The sequence below is a fragment of the Schistocerca americana genome, chromosome X (genome assembly GCF_021461395.2).
Source record: "Schistocerca americana isolate TAMUIC-IGC-003095 chromosome X, iqSchAmer2.1, whole genome shotgun sequence".
In the NCBI taxonomy this organism is placed as follows: domain Eukaryota; kingdom Metazoa; phylum Arthropoda; class Insecta; order Orthoptera; family Acrididae; genus Schistocerca; species Schistocerca americana.
Window position 1 is genome coordinate 669,934,155 of NC_060130.1, and position 23,035 is coordinate 669,957,189.

Here is a 23,035-nt window from a genome sequence, read left to right on the forward strand (position 1 = left end):
AGTCCCTTATTTGTTAAATTTCGAGCCTTTCTGCATTTTGGAACAAGAAAGTTCACAGTACACAAGAGAACACACCAATATTAGTACCTTTTTCTACACAATAATGAAGTTCCAGATTTGGAATCCAAAGAATCATGTTTCAGATTCTTATCCAGCAATCCTGACATTTCTGTAACTACCTTACACAAATTCTGGGAAGTTTCCTTATAGAAAACAATTGTCAGTTTCTAACATTTTCCTTCTAAAATCTGAACCAGTGTTTATTGACCAAACATTATTGTTATTTGAAACCCAACAGCAAAGAAAGTGTGTGTTAACAGTATTAATGTTGTAATCAACATTAAACTTTAGTAGATGGATTTAACAGGAGAATAATTTAGGCATGCCATTGAACAATTTGAGTGGCTCAGTGGTGTTGATCAGTAAGGAATCAGAAAGTGGTTGATAGAAATGAACCAAGTAGTGGTGGATGAAGAGGGGGACAAACAAAGTGATGCATAACAAAATGAAGTAAATGTTGTCTGCAGCTTATATTTACTGTCTTGTTTGACTTTATAATGGAGGAATTCCGAAAGATGGTGAGCAATATTTACCATTAGTCTGTTTAGATTTGTTGTTTTATCTGCTATGGCAGCTTTGCACTATGGTTTTATATCTGTGTTGTTCTTCGGAGCCCTTGTTTTGTGTAATCAGTTTTTTTTTAGATATGTATGCTGAATGGTATACTATTGCCCCCCCCCCCCCCCTTTCCCTCCCTCGCCCCAATTCTAAAGCATCCTCTTCAGTTTTAACATGCATCCTCGCATCGAAGATTGCTCACACTCATACTATGATCTGATCTTGGTTTCTTACAGCTGCAATTTATAATTTGTTTTACCTCTTCATAAAAGTACCACTAGTGTTGTGTTTGTGTGTGTGTGTGTGTGTGTGTGTGTGTGTGTGTGTGTGTTTTAGCAACAAGACATTCTTCAGTTATAAGGTTCACACAACCCCTGTGGGGAGGGGGGGGGGGGGAGTCTGCTTCTTCATGCTCTCAAGGGCTGACCATTCATTTGTTGATTGGCGATTGGCGACTCCAGGATTCCTGAGCTGGAGACTGGTAAGCGCTACCAGTCCTCTGTCACTGTAAACTCCGGGCGTACTTCAGGGACCATCATGCGATGCTGTAGTGTAACATTGTGTGTCACAGGGAACAGAGATCTTGACTTGACAGCCCAGACCATGAAGTTGGTAAAAACCTCCATAAAAAAAAATCCTCATCTTAAGGTGTACCACGTGCCGATGAGATGCGTGACTGTTGAGGTGGAACAGTCATTAGCAGGAAACCTCTGGGGAATCTGCTGCACCTCAGTTGTATAAGGCTTATTTAGGCACACGGGGCCCTGTCTGAGTGGGTCCTTTTTTCCCTAGCTGCTCGTGGGACCAAACTGGATCCTCTGAAATTTTCTTTTCCACCTCCCAGTGGAAAGGGTGGGCAACTGGAAGGCAACAACACCCAGTCTATCAAGTTCAGTTTCAGTTTATTGAGCACCCGTTTTATCATGTACAATGATATGGGATTTGTCATATGTTACATACAGAAAAAAATATGAATAACAACATATTATGTAAAAACTATCAGTGAATAATCTGATTTAAATATATGGGCAAAACAATTATAGCTTACATGATATAAATTTGTAACAATATAGGACACAAATAAGTTACATATATTCTGTGTATAACGGACAGCAACAAGAAACAATGATTGTAACACTCTATATTGACAGATTAATTAATTTTTGTGTGTACATAAAAGAGTCTACCCCACGACACAAGTTTGTATATGAGTAACTTATAAGATAGGTGAAGGCACGCTATCTTTCTGAAGAATTCATATATTCACTAACACTGTAAAAACTATTACTTATTAACATTCTTTTGAGTTCACTTTTAAAACTGCTCAGCTGCTGAATCCTTTTTATTTTTAAGGGAAGAGCACTATAGAGAATTTTTGGGTGGTATATTGCACTCTTGTTGTATTGGGCTTTCTTATGCACTTCTCTGTGAAATTCATTACTCTGTCTTGTTGTATAGTCATGGAATTCACTGTTTAAAGAAGAAAACTGGGGGTGAGACTTCAGAAAGCATATACTTTCATAGATGTAAATGGATGGAAGAGTCATGATTTTATATTCCTTGAAAATTTCCCTACGTGGATCTCTAGGTGCAGCTCCTTTTATGATTCTTATCGCTCGTTTTTGAATAATAAAGGAGCGTTTTGCCTGACTTGAATTGCCCCAAAATATGACACCATATCGCAAAAGACTATGCATAAATGCATAATATGTACACAATACTGTTTGATCACTGCAGCAATTTTTGAGCATTCTAAATACATAGCAACATTTACTTAACTTTTTATTGAGCACATCTATATGCTTGTCCCATTTTAGATGCTCATCTAACCAAATTCCTAAGAATTTTGTATTTGGCGTTTGTAGTATATTCTGTTGGCCTAGCTTCACAGTTATATTGGGCTTCATATTATTTGAAACATGTCTGTAATTCATCCATAATGTGCATATCAAGAGTGCTCAGATAGCCTGTCCTCCTCACTCAGTCACTTGTAACAGAACATATCCATTTTCACAGAATGTGTTTATCATACTTAAAAGGGAACAGGGCAGTTTCGACAAAGTTTCACCATTTAATATACAAAAAGTTTTGGAGGGCCTTGCGGGAACATCAAAATCCATGAAGCATTACCGAAATGGGATTCTGTTGGTCAAAACCTCAAATTACCAACAAATGAAGACCCTCCAAAAAGCTCAATGCCTTGGGGAGTATGCAAATGAAACTAAACTGCACAACACCTTGAATTACAGCAAAGGTGTTGAGACTTGCAGAAATCTGGTTGACTTTCCCCAATAAGAACTGATAGCTGAGTGGTCCTGGGAAGGCATTGTTGATGTGCAAAACATTATGAAACTGGTGGATGGTGATCTTGTCCAGTCAGACCTACCTTTTAACAGCACCAAACTACCAGAGCATGTCAGGGCAGGTTTCCTACACCTAAGTGTACAGCCTTATTTCCCATACTCAGTGCAGTGATTTAAATGCCAGCACTTTGGATACACTACTGTTGGTTGTAAAAGAGATGCCACTTGTGGGAAATGTGGTAAAGCTGCCCTCTATGGAGTTGGTTGTTCTTCTCCACCAAAGTGTGTTAACTGCTCTAGTGATCACTCAGTGTGAAGTAGGGACTGCAGGAATGGAAGATCCAGGAGATCAAAACAACAAAGCGCATCCCATATTGTGAAGCCAAGAAGCAGAAAACTGATGCCACTACACAAACGGAGGTTGCTGTATCAGCACTAGCACCTGCAGATAATGCACTTGTGCTGCTGCAGTTCCTTTCAAGCCTGCCAACCCCCCCCCCCCCTCCCGCCCCCAACCCCACCCCCACCACTTCCAAAGTTGTGGCTCCAAAGCCGCCTCAGACCCAAAAATCTGAAGTCGAAGGTGATGAATTGGCCAGTGATGGAGACAGGAGGTACACAGTCTGATGATTTCAATGTCATCCTATCTGACATCTCTCCCAAATCTTCTTCGGAAGCAATGGAACTTGATGTCAGACTGGGGCAATCACCATGCCTGAAGATTGAGCCTCCACCCATTGTGGGCTTGCTGCCCCAGCAGAAAGTCAAGCTTAAAGTACTACACCATGATAGATGGCTCCCATTATACAATGGAACATTAATAGGTTCAGGACACATGTGGAGGAACTGAAACTCCTAACACAGCAATGCTTCCTGTGCTTGTGTTGGCAGGAAACACATTTTAAAGCATGTGATGACCCTGTACTGCAGGGTTATATGTTTTATCGCAAGGATGATCTGAATGGGGAAAGGGCCAAGGGAGGGGTTGCAGTGTTTGTCAATACCACACACCACTCCTCTGCTCTCCCCCTGGCTACTGACCTGCAAGCCATTGCTGTTGACATTCATGTGTGTCAGAGGATCACAGTTTGCTCCCTTTATCTGCCTCCGCAGGATGCAATAGACTCTGAGGCTCTCACAGATCTTGTAGAACAACTCCCCCGACCATTTATCTCCTGCTGGGAAACATCAATGCCCATCACGTTTTGTAAGGTTTGACCTCTACTTGCCCTTGGGGTTGGGCTTTGGAGAGCCTCATGATTTTTCATGAGCGTTGCATCTTCAACATAGGTACTCTCACCCATTTCTGTGCTACCACTGGGTCATTCTCAACCATTGACCTCCCCTTTCTGCTCGCCAGCCCTTGTAGACTGTTCAGTGGGAAGTCACTGATGACCTTCATTCTAGAGACCACTTACCACTCCGCATTCACCTATTGGATGGACCTGAAGAGCAGCCACCAAAATGAATGTTTAGCAGGGCTAACTGAATGCTGTTGGTGCAGTTTGCTGTGTTAGAACACCACAACAGTTTCCAGGAATGGGTGGACCACATTATGTAAGTGATCCATCATGCTGCTGACTTATCCAATCTTCATGCTGCTGACTTATCCAACCTTCATGCTGCTGACTTATTCAACCCAAAGTCCTCTTGCCGTCTTCGGAGGCAACCTGTACCTTGGTGGACTGGCGAGTTCCACTCAGCAATCAGGGCCAGGCATGCAGCACTTAGACAGTTTAAGTACTGCCCCACAGCGGAGAATCTCACAGCATTTTGTTTCGCAAGAGCCAAGGTTCGACGCATAATTCAGGAGAGCAAGGAAAGGTCATGGTAAATGTTTCTGGACTCCATCAATCGCTCCATTTGTTTTTCAAAAGTAGGGAAAGCCATAAGGAGGATTTCTGGTAAACACAGTTGTTTATCAGTGCTGAAACAGGGATGTCTCCAAATAGTGCCCAGACACATTGGTCAGATGCTGGCAGAGAATTTTGCACAAACTACTGCCATTGCTAGCCAGGAATCAATGTTTCATTGCTACCATGAGACTGTAGATAAGAAAAAATTGGACTTTAGATTTGACAATTGTGAGACTTATAGCTGTGTTGTCCCATGTGGGTGCTGGAATCTGCTCTGTCTGAGACTCGTGGTACTGCACCTGGTCACGACCAAATTCTGTACTGCGTACCTCAGCATTTGCCAGCAATCTCGAAGGAACTCCTCATCACATGTTTTGATCTTATATGGCAGGCAGGTAACTTCTCCAACTCGTGGAGAGGGGCACTGCTGATACCTCTCCTCAAACCAAGAAAAGGACCGCACATGTCCCAGTAGTTATCGGAGTATTGCCTTAACGAGCTATGTAGGAAAGACCCTGGAGCAAATGGTTAACCATTGTCTGGTCTGGTTGTTACAGACCAGTTAAGTCCTTAGCCACTCTTAGTGTGAATTCCAGAGATTTTGGTCCACTGTTGAGAACATGACCATGTTAGATGCAGCTGTTCAGCAGGCTTTCCCACATAAACATCACCCTATTAGCATGTTTTTGATATCAGTAAGGTGTACGACACTACTTAGAAACAATGTATTCTCAAACAACTGCATCAGTGGGGCTTTCGTGCCCCCTGCCCTATCTTAATATTGTCTTTCCTGTCTCAGCAGTTTTTTAGGACCAGAGTCAGTGACTAACTGTCAGATCGTTTTGAGCAGGAGAAAGGTATCCCTCAGGGCAGTGTTTTAAGTGTTACCCTCTTTGCAATAGCCATAAACAGTATGTCTATGGTAAGGAGTCCTGTACAATGCTCCTTATTTGTGGGCGATTTTGCTATTTTCTGTTCCTCCTCCAGTGTTGCAACAATGAGCTCTCAGTTGCAACTTACAGTGCGGGGGTTAGAGGAACGGGTTGCAAAGATGGGTTTTCAGTTTTTTTGTAGATAAGTGTGTGTGTGTGTGTGTGTGTGTGTGTGTGTGTGTGTGTGTGTGTGTGTGTGTTTGTGCATTTTAATCATTCTCATCGTATTTTTAATTTGCCTGACTTGCATATGAGGGACACCATTTTAGAGACTCAGTGAGGTTCCTGGGCCTCATTTTTTACTCCAAATTGTCATGGTTGCCACACCAGAGAGAATTGAAAGCCGGAACCTTGAAGGCACTGAACATAATCAAGTGACTTAGCCACAGGTCTTGGGGAGCGGACAGAGTGTGTTTGCTCCAGTTTTATAGGACTTTCGTGTGTTTGCGGCTGGACTATGGGTGCATGGTGTATGGATCACTGAGGCCTTCTTATTTGAAGATCATTGACACTGTCCACCATCAGGGAATTTAACTGGCTGTGGATGCTTACAGGACCAGTCTCATGCCCAGTCAGTGTGCTGAGGCTGGGGAACTGCCAGTAATCATCTAGCAGCAGCTCCTCATGGTACATCAGGCTTGTATGTTCTTCGCATCTCTGACTTCACCCACATATCACGCTGTTGCTCGTCTGCCTCTGGAATGCCTTTTCTCCAACCATCCATGAGCCACAGTGCCATTCGGGATCCGCATGCAGTGTGTGCAGGAGTCACTCAGTGTGGAGCATATACAACCCCAAGTCCAGGGTTTTACCCATCTACCACCCTAATTACTGCCGAGGCCCAGCATTATTTCAGATTTAGTACAATACAGGAGAGATTGTACTCCTGCTTTTTTTTTTTTTTTTTTTTTAATTTGATATTTTCTCACTCTTTATGTGAGCACCACAACTATGTAGCTGTCTTTACAGATGGGTCTAAGCAGGGGGTACTCTGTTGGTTGCTTTGTCATTTTCCTGGATCATGTCCTCAAGATCCAACTGCCTCAAGAATTTTACTGTGTTTTATGCAGAACTATATGCGATCTTGCAGGCGACATTTGTCCAATGCTAAATATCTTGTCTGGTCCAGTTGTCTTAGTGCCTTTTACTCTCATGAACAATTGTACCCAGCACATACAGTAATTCAGAATATCCAGGATGCCCTCTTCCAACTACAACAATTGGGGAAGGAGGTGTCTTTCTGCTGGATACCAGGACACATGGGTGTTACGGGGAACAAAAGGGCAGATCTAGCAGCCAAGGAGGCATGTCGTAATCCTCAGGTATTTCATTGTGCCATTCCCCTGCATGATATCACCTCGCTGTTGAGGTACAAAGTCATACATCGATAGGAAGACAAGCGGCTGGAAGTGACTGACTATAAGCTCCATGTAGTAAAGCCCACAACTCATATGTCGCATACCTCCTTCCAGCCATGTCGATGGGACGATGGCCTTCTTTCTTGTCTTCACATAGGCCACAGCCATATGGTGCATGGCTTTTTACTCCAGTGAGAGGACCATCCAGTGGTAGTGCTTGTGACGTACAGATCACTGTGTGCCTCATGTTATTGGACTGTGTTTTATTTTCTGACCAGCGGGCTGCGGTGGATTTTCTGGCAGATCTGCCCTCTATTTTAAGTAACAGTCAAATGAAGTTGGTTTGAGTTTTAAAGTTTTTTGAATTGTCCAACATCCTTCCCAAGATTTTAAGGAGATGGTCTTAATGCGTTAACACGGTAACTGGCTTGCCCATATCTTTTGTGAGTAGTCTGCCAGTGATATTTATCTGTGCCTTGCTTTTAGCTCCTTTCTCGTTCCACTTGTGTTTTTATCTCATGTATAGCTACCTTTACTTTATCTCCATTGTTTTAGTGCATGTGAAAGAGTGATTTTGTGGTCAATTCTAGTGTATGAGTGTGGAACAATTTCCCAGGTTCTAGCCACATTCGATTGTTTTCATGACTTTAAGGGCGCTGATAACCTTGCCACTGAGTGCCTGCCCATAAGCCCCAAAACACACACACACACACACACACACACACACACACACACACTCTCTCTCTCTCTCTCTCTCTCTCTCTCTCTTTCTATCTTCATGGGCATTGGCAAACTGATGATGAATAGAAAGTCTTAACTGATTTAGTATTATATTTTTGAGGGTGTACGATATGGAATTTGATGTTTTTTTTTCTTTTTTCAGTTACATTCAGTGGATTATTCTTGTCATCTGTGGCACAAGAGGATATTAAGTCATGGGTCGAAGGCAGAGCAGGCATCGTCATATTTCTTAAGTAAGTTTGCTTGTCTGAATGCATTCTGGAGTGTAACATAGTTCTATATAAATCCAACAATGAAATGATATCTTCGCTAATAGGATTGGAGTAACACACAAAAATGATTGGGTTCCTATTAATATGAATAAATTAATTTACTAAGTGTTAACAAGACACTGTAGAAATGGACACTAAGTGCATTGCCGGCCGCTGTGGCCTAGCGGTTCTAGGTGCTTCAGTCAGGAACCGCGCTCCTGCTACGGCCGCAGGTTCAAATCCTGCCTCGGGCATGGATGTGTGTAATGTCCTTAGGTTAGTTAGGTTTAAGTAGTTTTAAGTATAGGGGACTGATGACCTCAAATGTTAAGTCCTGTAGTGCTTAGAGCCATTTGAACTAAGTGCATTTTATATCGAAAATTGAGATTAACTGAAACTACAATAGTAGGCACAATAAATAAATATTTTTGGAGATGCAAAATATATTTGGTCTGCCATGAACCATATGTTGATGAGACATTAAACTTTAATCTTTACTATTTATATGTATTTTCATGAAAAATAGAAGTGTAAAAATAATTTTTTAAGTATAGTTACTCTACATATTTTACTCGAAAGAATTCGGTGATTTTTTTAATGAGGCTCTCTATCAATGCCAGATCAAAGAAGACTGCTAAACAGATAAGCTTTTGGCCAAAAGGCCTTCCTCTGGAGTAGACAACACACACGTGCGCACACGCGCACGCACACACGCGCACACACACACACACACACACACACACACACACACACACACACACCACCACCACCACCACCACCACCACCACCACACCCACTGTCTCTGGCTCCCGAAGCCAGTCTGCAAGCAACTGTGCATTATGGGAGAAGCAATCTGCGTGGTAAGGGTAAGGAGGAGGCTGGGGTGGGGAGGAGGAAGTATAGCGGGTTAGAAGTGGAGGATGATAAAGTGCTGTTTGTGGGAGCATACAGGGATGGGATGGGGTGGGGAGAGGGTAGGGCAGCTAGGTGGAGTCACCAGGTTGGACAGGGGCTAGGGGAGAGGAAAGGGAGTAGGAAAAGAGAGAATTAAAAAGACAGTGGGTGCATTGGTGGAATAGAAGACTTGAGTAGTGCTGGAGTGGGAACAGGGAAGGGGATGTAGGACAGTGACTAATGAAGGTTCGGGCCAGGGTGGTTACGAAATTTACTCTATAGTGCTGGGAGAGTTTCCACCTGTGCAGTTCAGAAAAGCTGGTGTTGGTAGGAAGGATCCAGATGGCACAGGGTGTGAAGGAATCATTGAAATGAAGAAAACTGTATTGGGCAGCACTCTCAGTAACTGGGTGGTCCAGCTGTTTCTTGGCCACAATTTGTCAGTTGCCATTCATGCAGACAGGCAGCTTGTTGGTTGTCATGCCCACATAGAATGCAGCAGAGTGGTTGCAGCTTATCTTGTAGATCACATGACTGTTTTCACAGATGGCCCTGCCTGTGATGGGATAGGTGATGTTTGTGATCAGACTGGAGTAGGTGGGAGGATGTATGGGACAGGTCTTATATCTGGGTCTATTACAGGATATGAGCCATGAGGCAGGGGGTTGGGAGCATGAGTGAATAGGTTTGGTGAGGAGCGGAATACGGCTGTGCGAGGGGGTGGGAAGGATAGTGGGTAGGACATTTCTCATTTCAGGACATGACAAGAGGTAGTCAAAACCCTGGTGGAGAATACGATTCGGTTGCTCCAGTGCTGGGTGGTACTGAGTCATTAGAAGAATGCTCCTCTGTGGCCTGATGGAGGGTGTTTGGGAGGTGGTGGGTGACTGGAGAGATAAGGCACGGGAGATCTGTTTCTGTGCAAGATTGGGAGGGTAATTTTAGTCAGTGCGGGCGTCAGTGTGGTGATGTGTGGGACATTTGCACCCTTTTTAATGGTACTTTTTGTATTATTATGCTTTATAAATAGAATGTAGTAACCAAGTAATGTGCCACTGAAAATTGTCCAGAAAGAACTCTGTTATTTACATGAATTAATTTTTGGAATGTATGCGGTGGGTATCTGAAATACTGAAGGAAATTCAACTGTCATGCATGGGAGTTGGTCATTGGACCTGGATTTTTTTTTTTTTCTCAGTAGTATTTAAAAACTCTGTGAACCTAAGACCATTTTACTATAATAGATGTTTTTGTTAAAACTACATAATATTAGCTACATATGAAATGTATTATATTTGAAAGAGTGAACAAATTCGCAAAAGTAAATATGTGCCCTCTGTTATGTGTGGGACTCTGTTTTCATGTTTGGGACGCCATGTGAATTCTCATTCTTTCTTGGTTTTCCAAAGGGGAAAAAAAAATACCACACACATAATAATAACTTATTAGTTAAAGTAACATTAAAGTGACCCACATTTTTAACTACACTACTGGCCATTAAAATTGCTACACCACGAAGGTGACGTGCTACAGACATGAAATTTAACCGACAGGAAGAGGATGCTGTGATATGCAAATGATTAGCTTTTCAGAGCATTCACACAAGGTTGTCGCCGGTGGCGACACCTACAACGTGCTGACATGAGGAAAGTTTCCAACCGATTTCTCATACACAAACAGCAGTTGACCGGCATAGCCTGGTGAAACGTTGTTGTGATGCCTCTTGTAAGGAGGAGAAATGCGTACCATCACATTTCCGACTTTGATAAAGGTCGGATTGTAGCCTATCGCGATTGCGGTTTATCGTATCGCGACATTGCTGCTCGCGTTGGTCTAGATCCAATGACTGTTAGCAGAATAAGGAATCGGTGGGTTCAGGAGGGTAATACGGTATGCCGTGATGGATCCCAACGGCCTCATATCACTAGCAGTTGAGATGACAGGCATCTTATCCGCAGTGCTGTAACGGATCGTGCAGCCACGTCCCGATCACTGAGTCAACAGATGGGGACGTTTGCAAGACAACAACCATCTGGACGAACAGATCGACGACGTTTGCAGTAGCATGGACTATCAGCTCGGAAACCATGGCTGCGGTTACCCTTGACGCTGCATCACAGACATGAGTGCCTGCGATGGTGTACTCAACGACGAGCCTGGGTGCACGAATGGCAAAACGTCATTTTTTCGGATGAATCCAGGTTCTGTTTACAGCATCATGATGGTCGCATCCATGTTTGGCGACATCGCAGTGAATGCACATTGGAAGCGTGTATTCGTCATCACCATACTGGCGTATCACCCGGCGTGATGGTATGGGGTGCCATTTCGTTACACGTCTCCGTCACTTCTTGTTCGCATTGACGGCACTTTGAACAGTGGAGGTTACACTTCAGATGTGTTACGACCCGTGGCTCTACCCTTCATTCGATCCCTGCGAAACCCTACATTTCAGCAGGATAATGCATGACCGCATGTTGCAGGTCCTGTACGGGCCTTTCTGGATCCAGAAAATGTTCGAATGCTGCCTGCCCTGGCCAGCACATTCTCCAGATCTCTCACCAATTGAAAACGTTTGGTCAGTGGTGGGCAAGCAACTGGCTTGTCACAATACACCAGTCACTTCTCTTGATGAACTGTGGTATCGTGTTGAAGCTGCATAGCTGTACCTGTACACACCTTCCAAGCTCTGTTTGCCAATGCCAAGGCTATCAAGGCCATTATTACCCCAGGGGTGGTTGTTCTGGGTATTGATTTCTAAGGATCTACGCACCCAAATTGCGTGAAAATGTAATCACATGTCAGTTCTAGTATAATAGATTTGTCCAATGAATACCCGTTTATCATATGTATTTCTTCTTGGTAGCAATTTTAATGGCCAGTAGTGTAGTTGTTCATACATTTGTATAGTCCCCCGTTTTTAGCAATTACTGTTCCAGGAATTATCTTCACAATTTCATCTTGGGTGTAAGTTATCTCATCCCTTTCTTTTGGCCATCTGAAGAAACTGGGAACCTTCGACTCATGCATGACAGCAACTCTTATGGTGTTGTGATAAACTTCTGTTACTTCTCCGCTGTAGTGAACACCACAGTAATTAACTATCACCCACTGGTTGATAGATAGGTCCAACAAATCCACTGTACTTGTGTCAGCTTCAAAAGTAACATAATCTCGAGGAAGATGATTTGTTTTACACTGTGTGGCCTGTCCTTTTGTTTTCAGTATGAAATGATGAAATCCAGGGATTGGTAGAACATCCATCCAAGGATTTCCTTTTTCAGTTTTTTTGTTGATGAATTGTTCATCAACGTAGAAGATCTTTGTATTAGTTACAAGTTTTGTAGCAAGATCAGCAAAGTCTTTTGCACTCTGGACAACTGGGACATTTTCTCCTTGGCTCATTATATTCTCATGAACAAGTTGTTTGACATTCCACGTATTCCATCAACAACCCTCTTGCAAAATACGTCCATGAAAAATTTCTGCCATATTTCTGGGAGAATAAGTATAGGACTTTGGCCATGTATCTGTTTTTAAATTCAGGGGCAGGTTCAACACTCCATATTACTTCTTCACTGTTTGGTTGCTCTGTATTGAAAATATTACAATAAAAAAAAAACAATGAAAGTAAAAATTGCATTTTCGTCCTTATTCTTAGTGTTGGAACAAATAAGAAATGTTCCACATTTTCCTTTAAAGAATAAGGCTGCTGTGAATAACAGGACACTTTCTATGGACCAAAGTGCAGTCATAATTTCATTCTAGCATTCACATGAGAAAGACATGGCAAAATCTATCTGCAAAATACAGGTACCACTGGTTTCTAGTTTTACTATTCTCAAAACGCTGCAGACTGCATTCATTTGAGATTTACATGGGCTTTAAAGCTTGGCAAGTCTTGTAGTGTGGCTTCAAATAGGTCTCCAACCTGACCTCCTTTAGTAGAAAGTTGTAGTCCTTGATCTGAGTTTTCCCAAAATTTGCTACTAACGTCGTCATTGCTGTTTTGTGGCACCAGCAAAAATTTGCCGTTACAGCAGGCTTCACAACTATTTTGCCAACAAGCAGAAGTGATTATCATATCACACAGTATTTTCTCCCAGAAAGAGTTTGAATAGCTGTATTTTAAGACTTTAGGTATTCTGCACTTGCTCTGATCGGATGCAGTACTTTTCAGAAGTAAAACATTCTTTGGTAGCAAGCTACAAGATTTTGAGAAACTGATAATGAGGTCTGGGTTTTCTTCTTTAAAAACTAGGAACAATTCTTTCAAGAACAGTGTGTTTTCGTGACTTTTTCTTGATTCCATTCTCGCAGATAGTGATAAAGTCTGTAATTCCTGGGCATGTATATACAATATCTGGCCTGAAGTAGAAATCTCTCACTTTTGAATGGTTGACTTTGGATTTTGTGGTGTGCGTACTGTAAGACCTTCGGTACACACACCATCAGATTATTTGACTTGTCGCTCTAACGAAGTAGGCGAGTGTCAGCAATATGTCTCGTGGTCTTATCATGGCGTGTTTATCTTCTGCTGTTAGGTCAGACGATAGAAATGCCACTTGCACGCTTGCAGAATGACGGTGACCAACTTTAAACAGAACTTGATTAATTTTCACACACATTTATTAAAATAGTAACAAGCATAAACCTTACGTAACCTGATTATGGATGCTATTTACAATTGACAATCTGAAGTTCCTTTGGTCTTGGTACGTTAATCTTATTCTCACATATATCTCTGATACTTGACAAAAGTGTCTATACATTTATCTTCATGGCTATGTACAGGAATATGGTAATCTTCTTAGGTGCAGACTGAAACTTGACTATAGACTGGTACAGACAGGTACAGATAAATGCAGACTGACTAATCGGAGGTATGTACACTCGTTATAATACCTCATGCATTCAGGTACCATTGCGCAAGTGTGATCCGCGAGGAGAAAAGGTTCTATGTTAACAGCAATCTCATTGGCTGCATTAAAGATTAATACGCGGATCGGCGGAAGCAGAATTTGGTCCGTCTCTAAGGCAGCGCCATCTCGTAGTGCGGAGACGGACAAGCACTTCGCCTGCGCTGTTGTGCTTAGCGGGGCGTGCTCTAGTGCGAAAGTTGTGTACGCGCTGACTATGCGGAACTGTGTACACAACAGATTTTGTATGAGAATGATGCACTTCTCTGGCTGATAGCGACAAACGAGCACGTTCTGCTAAGCATGTTAAAACTGCCATTTTCTTCCTTGGTAAATTGGGCAATGCTCATGTTGTTGTCCATACGGCCTTTCCCAGTGACTGCAGGCATTGATGTGGACCCACAGAGTCTTATGAGGAGACAGAGGGAGATCGCTGCTTAAACTTTTTTGCCCCATTTCTTTGACCTCTGCAGTCTCTTCTGATTTCTCTCATGCTTTCAGAGTTTGTCCAGCTCAGTTTCAGTCATGCCTTGCTTCTTTATCTTCCTTAATTGTGAGATCCGGTTGTTTTATTGTTTTGAAAATCTGGTTTTTCATGTTTTAGTCATTTATGCATCTTTTGCATCGAACTTACACTTCTGTCTTTGACATTGTGTATCCCCAGAAAGAGAGAAAATATTGTAGTTTTAATTGATAACACAGTAGATATTGCAGATGTTATTTTCAAGAAAGTGTCAGCTTCTTTAATTTTGAGACTGTCAACTAGTCAAAACCTACAAAACAAAGATATACTAAAATAATAATAACAGAAAAAAATTAAATAAGATAACAAATGCATGAACACACATAAAGATCTGTACAAAAAAGTACAACATAAAAAAATACAGTTGTAACATTTAGGACACACATTAATACCTAACATGACCTATAATAGAAATGTGGTATAAATCATTAAAAATTATGAGAGTTTTAGAACATAAAACTAGAGCTTATAAAATAAGTGAAATTATTGAAGGATATGGCCAAGAGGCAAAAACTATGTTATTTTCCGTCGTGTGTGACAAAGGAATTCTTAACTACTTAAGGGATAATTACTATTCATAATTATAAAAATCATTGAATTGAATATTGTAAATGTGTCATCAAGTACTTGCTTTCCAAAAAGTATGCAGTACAAATTTCTAAAGATCCAAAATTGATCAGGTTTTGCTTGCTTCAGAAAAATCTAGTTTGCAGTCTTGCTTCAGTACTATTAAATCAAAACTGTAAAGTTCACAAAAAAAATTATTCAGTATGTTGAATTTAAATTTTAAAGACACAGTATTAGCACTTGGACTGCTCCTATACTTCAAGAGAGATTGCTCGTCACTGTGGGTATGACTGCCATGTGTTGCCAGGCTGTATGGAGGGGAATTCTTGCTATGGAATGAGTGGCAGTTATCAAAGTGGAGCTGTTGCTGGTGGTTGGTAGGTCTGATATGGACTGAGGTATCGATGTAGCCATCTTTGAGGTGGCAGACAACATAGAGGAAGGCGGCTTGTTGGTTTGAGGAGGACCAGGTAAAGCGAATGGGGAAGAATGTGTAGGGGTTTTGAAGGACTGTGGATTGGCTGTCTTCACGCTCAATCCAGATCACGAAGATGTCATCAATGCATGTGAACCAGGTGAGGGGTTCAGGACTCTGGATGATTAACAAGGTTTCCTTTAGATGGCCCATGAATAGGTTGGCATGGGATGGTGCCCTGTGGGTGCCCATTGCCATAACATGGATTTGTTTGTAGGTGATGTCTTCAATACTCCAACCACTTCATCCACCGACTCTCCACGGTTCCTGTCCCTTTACCATAAGGTACACTACTTATCACTATTGATGCCATCACCCTTTACACTAACATCCCTAATGCCAATAGCCCACTACTGAACATTACCTTTCCCAATGCTTGGCAGATTCCAAACCTACAACATTCTTCTGGGTCACCATGACCAACTATATTCTCAGTCACAATTACTTTACCTTTGAAGATATAACCTGCAAACAAATCCATGGTATGGCAAGGAGCACTTGGATGGCACCATCCTACACCAACTTCTTCATGGGGCATCTAGATTGCTAAACCCCTCACCTGGTTCAGATTCATTGATGACATCTGCATGATCTGGATCGAGAGAGAGGACACCCTATCCACATTCCTCCAGAACCTCTACATCTTCTCTCCCATTCGCTTCACCTGGTCCTCCTCAACCCAACAAGACACCTTCCTCACTCCACCTCAGAGATGGCTGCATCAGTACCTCTGTCCATATCAAATCTATCAACCACCAGTAATACCTCCACTTCAATAGCTGCCACCCATTACGTACCAAGAAGTCCTTTCCTTACAGCCTATGGGGAATATATGCCCCAGGAAGCCTGGGATATCTTTCATGTAGAAAAAACCTGCAAATTTTTTAAAATTACAAGAATTTTTGATTGTTTTTGTTTTTAGATAAATTTTTGTAATTGTGACTGGTAAGTATTAATAGTCAAACAAAGAATTTTACAGTAATTCACTTCTGCAGCAATAAAACATAAACTAGAGAATAAAGCTTTAGTTGCAAAGAATGCCATTTGCACCAACAAAACACAGTGCACACACAGGCATCTGCCAACAGCAAAATGTGTCAGAGGCTTTTGGACGAAGCCCATGCAGTACTAAGTAACAAACTACTTTCAATGAGCATGACACCACAACTGTTTACATTTCTAAAGGACCCCACACACGAGCTACAGATCGTAGTGCTCCTTTGCATGGGCAACTGATCGTTTCGTAGATTGCTCATGTGTGATGCTCACTGATTGCTGGTTGCCCGGAAATCTGAGGCACTCTGAAAGATCACCATGCAGTATGGCTGCCTGGCTGGTTAGCAGCAGTGTGTGGCAATATGGCTGTGACTCGTTTCTCTGTTTATGAAGCTTGGTTGTGTAGTTTTTTTTTTTTTTTTTTTTTTTTTTTTTTTTTTTTTTTTTTTTTTTTCCCCACAGGTGTTGAGTTATAAATTTACATTAGAATTTTAAGTTACCCAGGACCACAAACTTCTCTGTGAAGTGGAAGCTAAAGTTGCCATTGATATTAAGAAGTAATACAAAATATGCACTTCGATCTTGCAGTGATTAGCATTTGGAAGCTTGTGTTATAGAAGTAGAATTTATGGGAAGTCTATAGTAATAGTTGTGATGTAATGGGCTCCCTCTTATGATTTTGAGTTATTTAAGAAGTAATTATATACATTATTAATGTTTTAACTTCTAAACAAATCTATTATACAGTTGTACTCAAATCCTGTGTAATTTCATATAACATAACTCTCCTTCATACACTTTATAACAAAATTTAGGGTAATCAGTAGTGCTGCTATTAACGATGTCTCTATAGACACACTGAGTAAATTGTTTAAATACTTGCAGTTAAATTATAAGACAAATGAATAAAAAGGATTTGAGGACTAATAAACTTAAAACAGATTGTATTGGCACACTGGAAAGATGTAGACAATCAATTTGGCACCAGTGAAAATGGAAAATAACCTACAGTTGCCAACAAAAGTATTTCAAAACAAGTTGGGTTATTCCGTGTCAGGTGTCCTAGGGTTCATGGCTTGAACATCTTCAGTTTCGATGAAATTTGTAGAGTCTATACCTGAGGGACCTGCATGAACTTCTGCAAAGTTTCAGGTTCATCTGTAATTTGGCTTGTAATTTGGCTGAGTTACTAGAGTCATTTTTGTGAAGATCACTTTTTCGGAGACCGAAAAGTCACAAAGAAATCTTTTAAGTTTGGCCTGCCACTGTTCCTAATCGAAAAGAACTAGTCCCTTTTTACTGGGTGTAGTGGTACAATTTTTGTGCTCAATACATAAATGATGCAAGTAAATTTCAGCAATGCTTTTGGGATAATCTCAGTTCAAAGTGGGCAACAAATCATGTCACAACAAATTTGCCAGGTAGTTCAACAAGGTACAAGTAGTGAGGAAAGGGCACTGCGGACCTTGCCAAACTATTGTCTGTCTGGCTGTTTGATATTCCATGAATTAGGGCCTAGCTCGTGTGTTTGATTACTGTGCTACCATCCTGTAAATTTTCTAAACAATGTGAATGTACCAGATTATACCCATGTTAAAAGTCATGTGTCTCAAAATGGGCACCTACCGCATTTCATTGTATTAGAAACACTTATTTCCATTTTGGTGTCTCTATGTGTAAGGTGCAAAAATTTCACCTAAACTATGAAGATTTTTTTTGTAATTCAAGAAAAATCCTTGCATTGGTCCATGGTGCCTATGCCACTACCGATCTCAGTGACTGGTAACCCCATTGCCAAGTGGCCACACCCAATAGCAAGACGAGGTCAGCCACGGGTGAGTTTCTATACTGCAGGTTCCCAAGCCTGAATGTGGCTATCTGGCAGGTTCCCAAGTCTGAATGTCCATATCTAGCAGGTTTCCAAGCCTTATTTGGGTCTCTTTGTGGATCCCAAGCCATAATGCAGTTGTTGAATGCTTTAAATTTGTTGCTGATATCCAAAACTATTGCTTCTGGCAGACTGTATTGCCACCTCATCATTGATGCAGCTGGAATTGGAATGGCTGCAATTATCTGTTGTTATGGAATCCTGCATATGTCTCTTCTAGCAGGCCAATGAAATGATTGAGCAGTTCCATGGTGATACATGAAATTAATCAAGGCACCTTTTTCTTCATATGAAACTTTACAGATATTTCCTATCCACTATTTTCCATCATAAATACAAGCAACGTACTGGCCGGGTTATAGTTCAGTAATGGTAGCATGTTTAGAACTTACTTTTGCATTTCGGTCAACATTTTCTATAAAGGACAATGTATCATTTGATACTCTATGAATCTGAAGTTGCTTTTCATCAGTTGGCACAAAATGGTGATGCTCTGTTGTACCAGAAACTGTACGTCTGTCCTCAAAATGCTTTCCTTGTTCAATTTTTGTATCTTCAATAATTTCGTTTTTGATATAAATAAAATTCAGTGCCATGCACATTTGCTTTGCGGTATTGAAACAGATCAGTTGGTGTTAAGATTTGGTTTTCAATTTGACACTAAAGGCTTGCTCTTGCTGCTAAACTCTTAACTGTGCCCCCAGTTCCATCACATGGCGATATACCATGGCATGTCCCGAAAAACTTCCACTCTGCAGTAATGCCAAAATCTTTTTGATGATGGTAAAGATTTAGGAAATTCTTGAGATTTTTGTACTGGACAGCAGAACAGTCACTAAAATAATGAATATGCTTAATTTCTGTGAAAGTGCACTTCAGGGACTTGATCAAGTAAGTTAAAAAACACGTGCATTGCAATGGTACCATGTTGGAGGCAATCACTGATTGTGCAGTAGCTGATGTGTTTCAGTTCTTCATTATCATTGTAGTAAATGACAATTGGGCGCAATGTAGCTTGATTAGTTTCCCAATGAAATCCTTGAACTGCATCTTGGGACAATAAAGGAATAATTTTCAGCAAAATACATTAATGTAATCAATTATCCTGGTTTGAGACCTTTAGTCAGTTGCAAATGCTTGCTCTGATGGTTTGCGACGTAGTGGTGAGTAGAAAGGTCCAAAAGTTTTGCAATTAATTCTTCAGTGAATTCATCAACTGTCATTTTTCTGGTTTCAAATGTACTTCTGTCAGTGTGAATCTGTTTTTTAAATTGAATTGGATTGTCATTGTCAGGATCAATATTTGCAAAAACACTTTCCAAATATTCCTTTAGAGCATCTGTTCCTTGACATACTTCACAGTGGTGAAGCACACACTCCTTTTCCAAATTACAGAAAATTTTGCTCAGTACAATTTTTAATCTTTTATTGGATTTTGTGCCAACATTAGTTTCACATTCTGATGTATCATGCAGACACAGACTGAATGTGAGCCAGTTACACCTACAGTCACACACCACTTTGGCCTTAATTCACAAAATTTGGAAAATCCAATATCCATGTTTTTGAACCTTTTCTCCATCTGTTCAAACAGTAATACAGCCCTTTTTACTTGGACAAATCCAGCTAAATTCTTCATCATAAAGATACTCAGTGACTCTTGCCTTCACAGCCTGAGAAAGCGTTTTTCCACAGTTACCTTAGGAATGTGCCAATATTCCTTGTTCAGCTTTTTAACTTTCTAGCCTTTCTTACCATTCTTTCTGGAGCCCAAAATTCTTCCATAGTCTTTTTGATAGGCCGGCTTTGTGGAACTAAGCTCAAAATTGGAATTTTCTCTTTATGATTTGGTATGTGTAATTTTTCTTTCAATTCTTGGATCAGCTGGTCGTAATCGAAACAAGTCAAGCATTGCTCCAGGTCACAGGGATCAAATCCTCCAACTGCTGCAATATTCTTAATAATTGCACCTTCAACTTTATGTATTTTTCGCTTTGCATAGCCTTTTGTATCCCTTAATTTGTTTGAATTATAATGGTGATATTCCAACAGCTGTTAGGCTTGCAATCAAATTGTGAGAAACATTAGTCTCATCATCTTCATCTGATTGAGGTGTACCTTCCATTTGTGAATATTCATTGTATCAAAATCTTTTGTACAGGATGGGCACATTTTTTGGCCTGGTTTAATATCGGATGTGGTTATCCTTTTTAGCTGGTCAGTTGTTTTCACGTTGATTGAATGCAAACTTTTTCGTTCAGTATGGTTTTTTCTTACCAAAAGGGTTGCAGCATGGTCTTTGCAAAAATTCAAACCTTTGTGGGAGTAAAGCTTCATGATGGAAGCATAGGCCATCCTGACTCCACCCCTGCTCCCAACCCCTTGCCTCATGGGTCATATCCCTGTAATAGACTTAGATGCAAGACCTGTCCCATACATCATCCCATGACCACCACCACCACCACCACCACCACCACCTACTCCAGCCCAGTCACAGTCATCACCTATTCCATCAGAGGCAGGGCTGCCTGTGAAAGACGTCATGTGATTTACAAGCTAAGATGCAATCACTTTGCTGCATTCTACATGGTCATTACAAGTTGCCCAACACATTATTTTTCACTTCAATGCTGCTTCGCAGCCTGTGCCACCTGGAGCCTGAATCCTTCCTACCAACACCAGCTTTTCTGAATTGTGCAGCTAGGAACTCTCCCTGCAATATATCCTGTGCTCCTGTAATACTCCTGGCCTCAACCTTTGGAAGTCACTTTCCTCTTCCCCTTCCCTGTTCCCATTCCAGCGCTACACAGCCATCTATTCCGCCAACGCACCCACAGTCTTCTTTTCGCTTCTCTCCTTTTCCGCTCCCTTTCCTCGGCTCCCCCCCCCCCCCCCCCCTCTCTGCCTAACCTCCAGACTACACCTAGCTGCCCTACCCTCTCCGTACCTCATCCATGTGTGCTCAACAAGTAGCACTTTACATCCTCCACTCCTAACTTGGTATCCCTCCCCCTCCACATGCCAGTCTCCTTCATTACCCCCCACCACACAGACTGCTTCTCCCATTGTGCACATTTGCTCGCAGGCCATGTGTGTTTGAATTATGTTAGCATAAATCTCTCTCTCTCTCTGTCTGTCTGTCTGTGTGTGTGTGTGTGTGTGTGTGTGTGTGTGTGTGTGTGTGTGTGTGTGTGTGTGCACTCCAGATGAAGGCCTTTTGGCCGAAAGCTTACTTGTTTAGTAGTCTCTTTGTTGTGCTTGTCTGTTACTCAACAGGTCCACTATATGGTGACTAGCAGTCTACCCTTTCCATAATATTGCAGATCTGAGTTGTGTATTTATAGTGATCATGCTGTCAGTTTGTGATGTTAACATCATTGTTTTCTGTATTTTCAGGTTGATTGACACAGAAATTCCATCCGTTCGGAGGTCTGTCAAAAAGTTGTTTACACCTGATATCAAGGCAGCTATTGATAATACTACAGCTGGTGATACGCTCCGAAACAAGCTTAAACAGATATGAGAGATGGAGAGAGATGAACAGTGATTATATTTAAACATTGTATCTGTAGATTGCATCTGTACTGTAGAAAGATACTACTATGTATTAAGATATCATTTACTCATCATCTCTGTTGCTTGAGGAAAACAAACTTTTTCATTTCCACAACAGGAAGCATTATCTTTGTTGTATCATTGTGCATTAGTGGAATAGCATGTTTAAATTCATTATCTTTGCAAGTTAATTTAAATGAACAGCAATTGTTAGATTTTTCAGAAAACCTAAGATTGGAAAAGTGACAAAAATTGAAACTGGTTTTAGAGAAAGTGTATTTTATGAATGATGTTTGGAAAATTAAGTCATATGATGTTAAAAGACAATTGCAAATTACTTAGCCTTGAAACTGGTAACCCTTTACTTTCTTTACAGTGGACTCATAATAGACTCCAGTGCTGTGATTCTTGGTTGTCAAATCAGTTCATTCTAAAACCTACATCTGTTGTGTAAATTGTGTGAGCTTTAGTTTTGACATGTAAAAGTTTTCCAGACAGATACTCAAAAGTGTGAGATTTATAAACCTCTTAAAGTAAAAATTTAAATTAATAATGGAATACAAAGACGAGTACAGAGACATATTTTATGTAGAGAAAACATGTTAAATGTTACATACTTCACACATGATATTTAGCATATCAGCAATACCAGGAAAAAGTAATAGAAACTGGACTGCATTAACAGAAGCGACATTGACAACCAGGCAAAAAAAGAAACACACACACGTACACACTTTTTAAATCACAAATAACATTGAATACCAAATTCTCATTCAACGATGAGGGCGTAATAGATGGAAACAAGATGAAGATAAGAGTGAAAAGGCAGACACACTCACTGGGAGAAATGAAGGTGGGCAGCAGCCTATGCTATGTGGTTTCCTCCTGTGAAACTCTCGAAATACTCTCACCGGGAGGAAGACTATACACTGCCTCACAAAAAAAAAAGTGAAGTGTCGGATGTCGATGTAACTTTGTACATGTACAGACTATGTAAATGATAAAAGTTGCAATTCTCTGTGACAGGTAGAACAGCCACCAGAGTGCATTAGTGTAGTTTGTGTTTAAAATGTTGTTATCAGGCCTCGTAGGGTATGAAAGGGAGTGAACAGCGTCAGATGTTGAGTGAGCACTGTGAAGGATACGGAGATACTGTCTG

The 23,035-nt window shown here is 41.1% G+C and overlaps 1 protein-coding gene across 10 annotated transcripts in view; it reads left to right on the top strand.

The window, feature by feature from the left end:
- The window catches only part of LOC124555432 (pumilio homolog 3-like), a 208,254-nt gene extending 185,973 nt beyond the window's left edge, over window positions 1-22,281 (top strand). For all 10 annotated transcript variants that reach the window (XM_047129338.1, XM_047129336.1, XM_047129335.1 and 7 more), the window contains 2 exons: window positions 7,951-8,041; window positions 21,718-22,281. In XM_047129338.1, coding sequence (XP_046985294.1) covers window positions 7,951-8,041; window positions 21,718-21,844 — 218 coding nt within the window. In that variant the 3' untranslated portion in view covers window positions 21,845-22,281. The remainder of the gene's footprint in view (window positions 1-7,950; window positions 8,042-21,717) is intronic.
- Window positions 22,282-23,035: the final 754 nt, after the last annotated feature.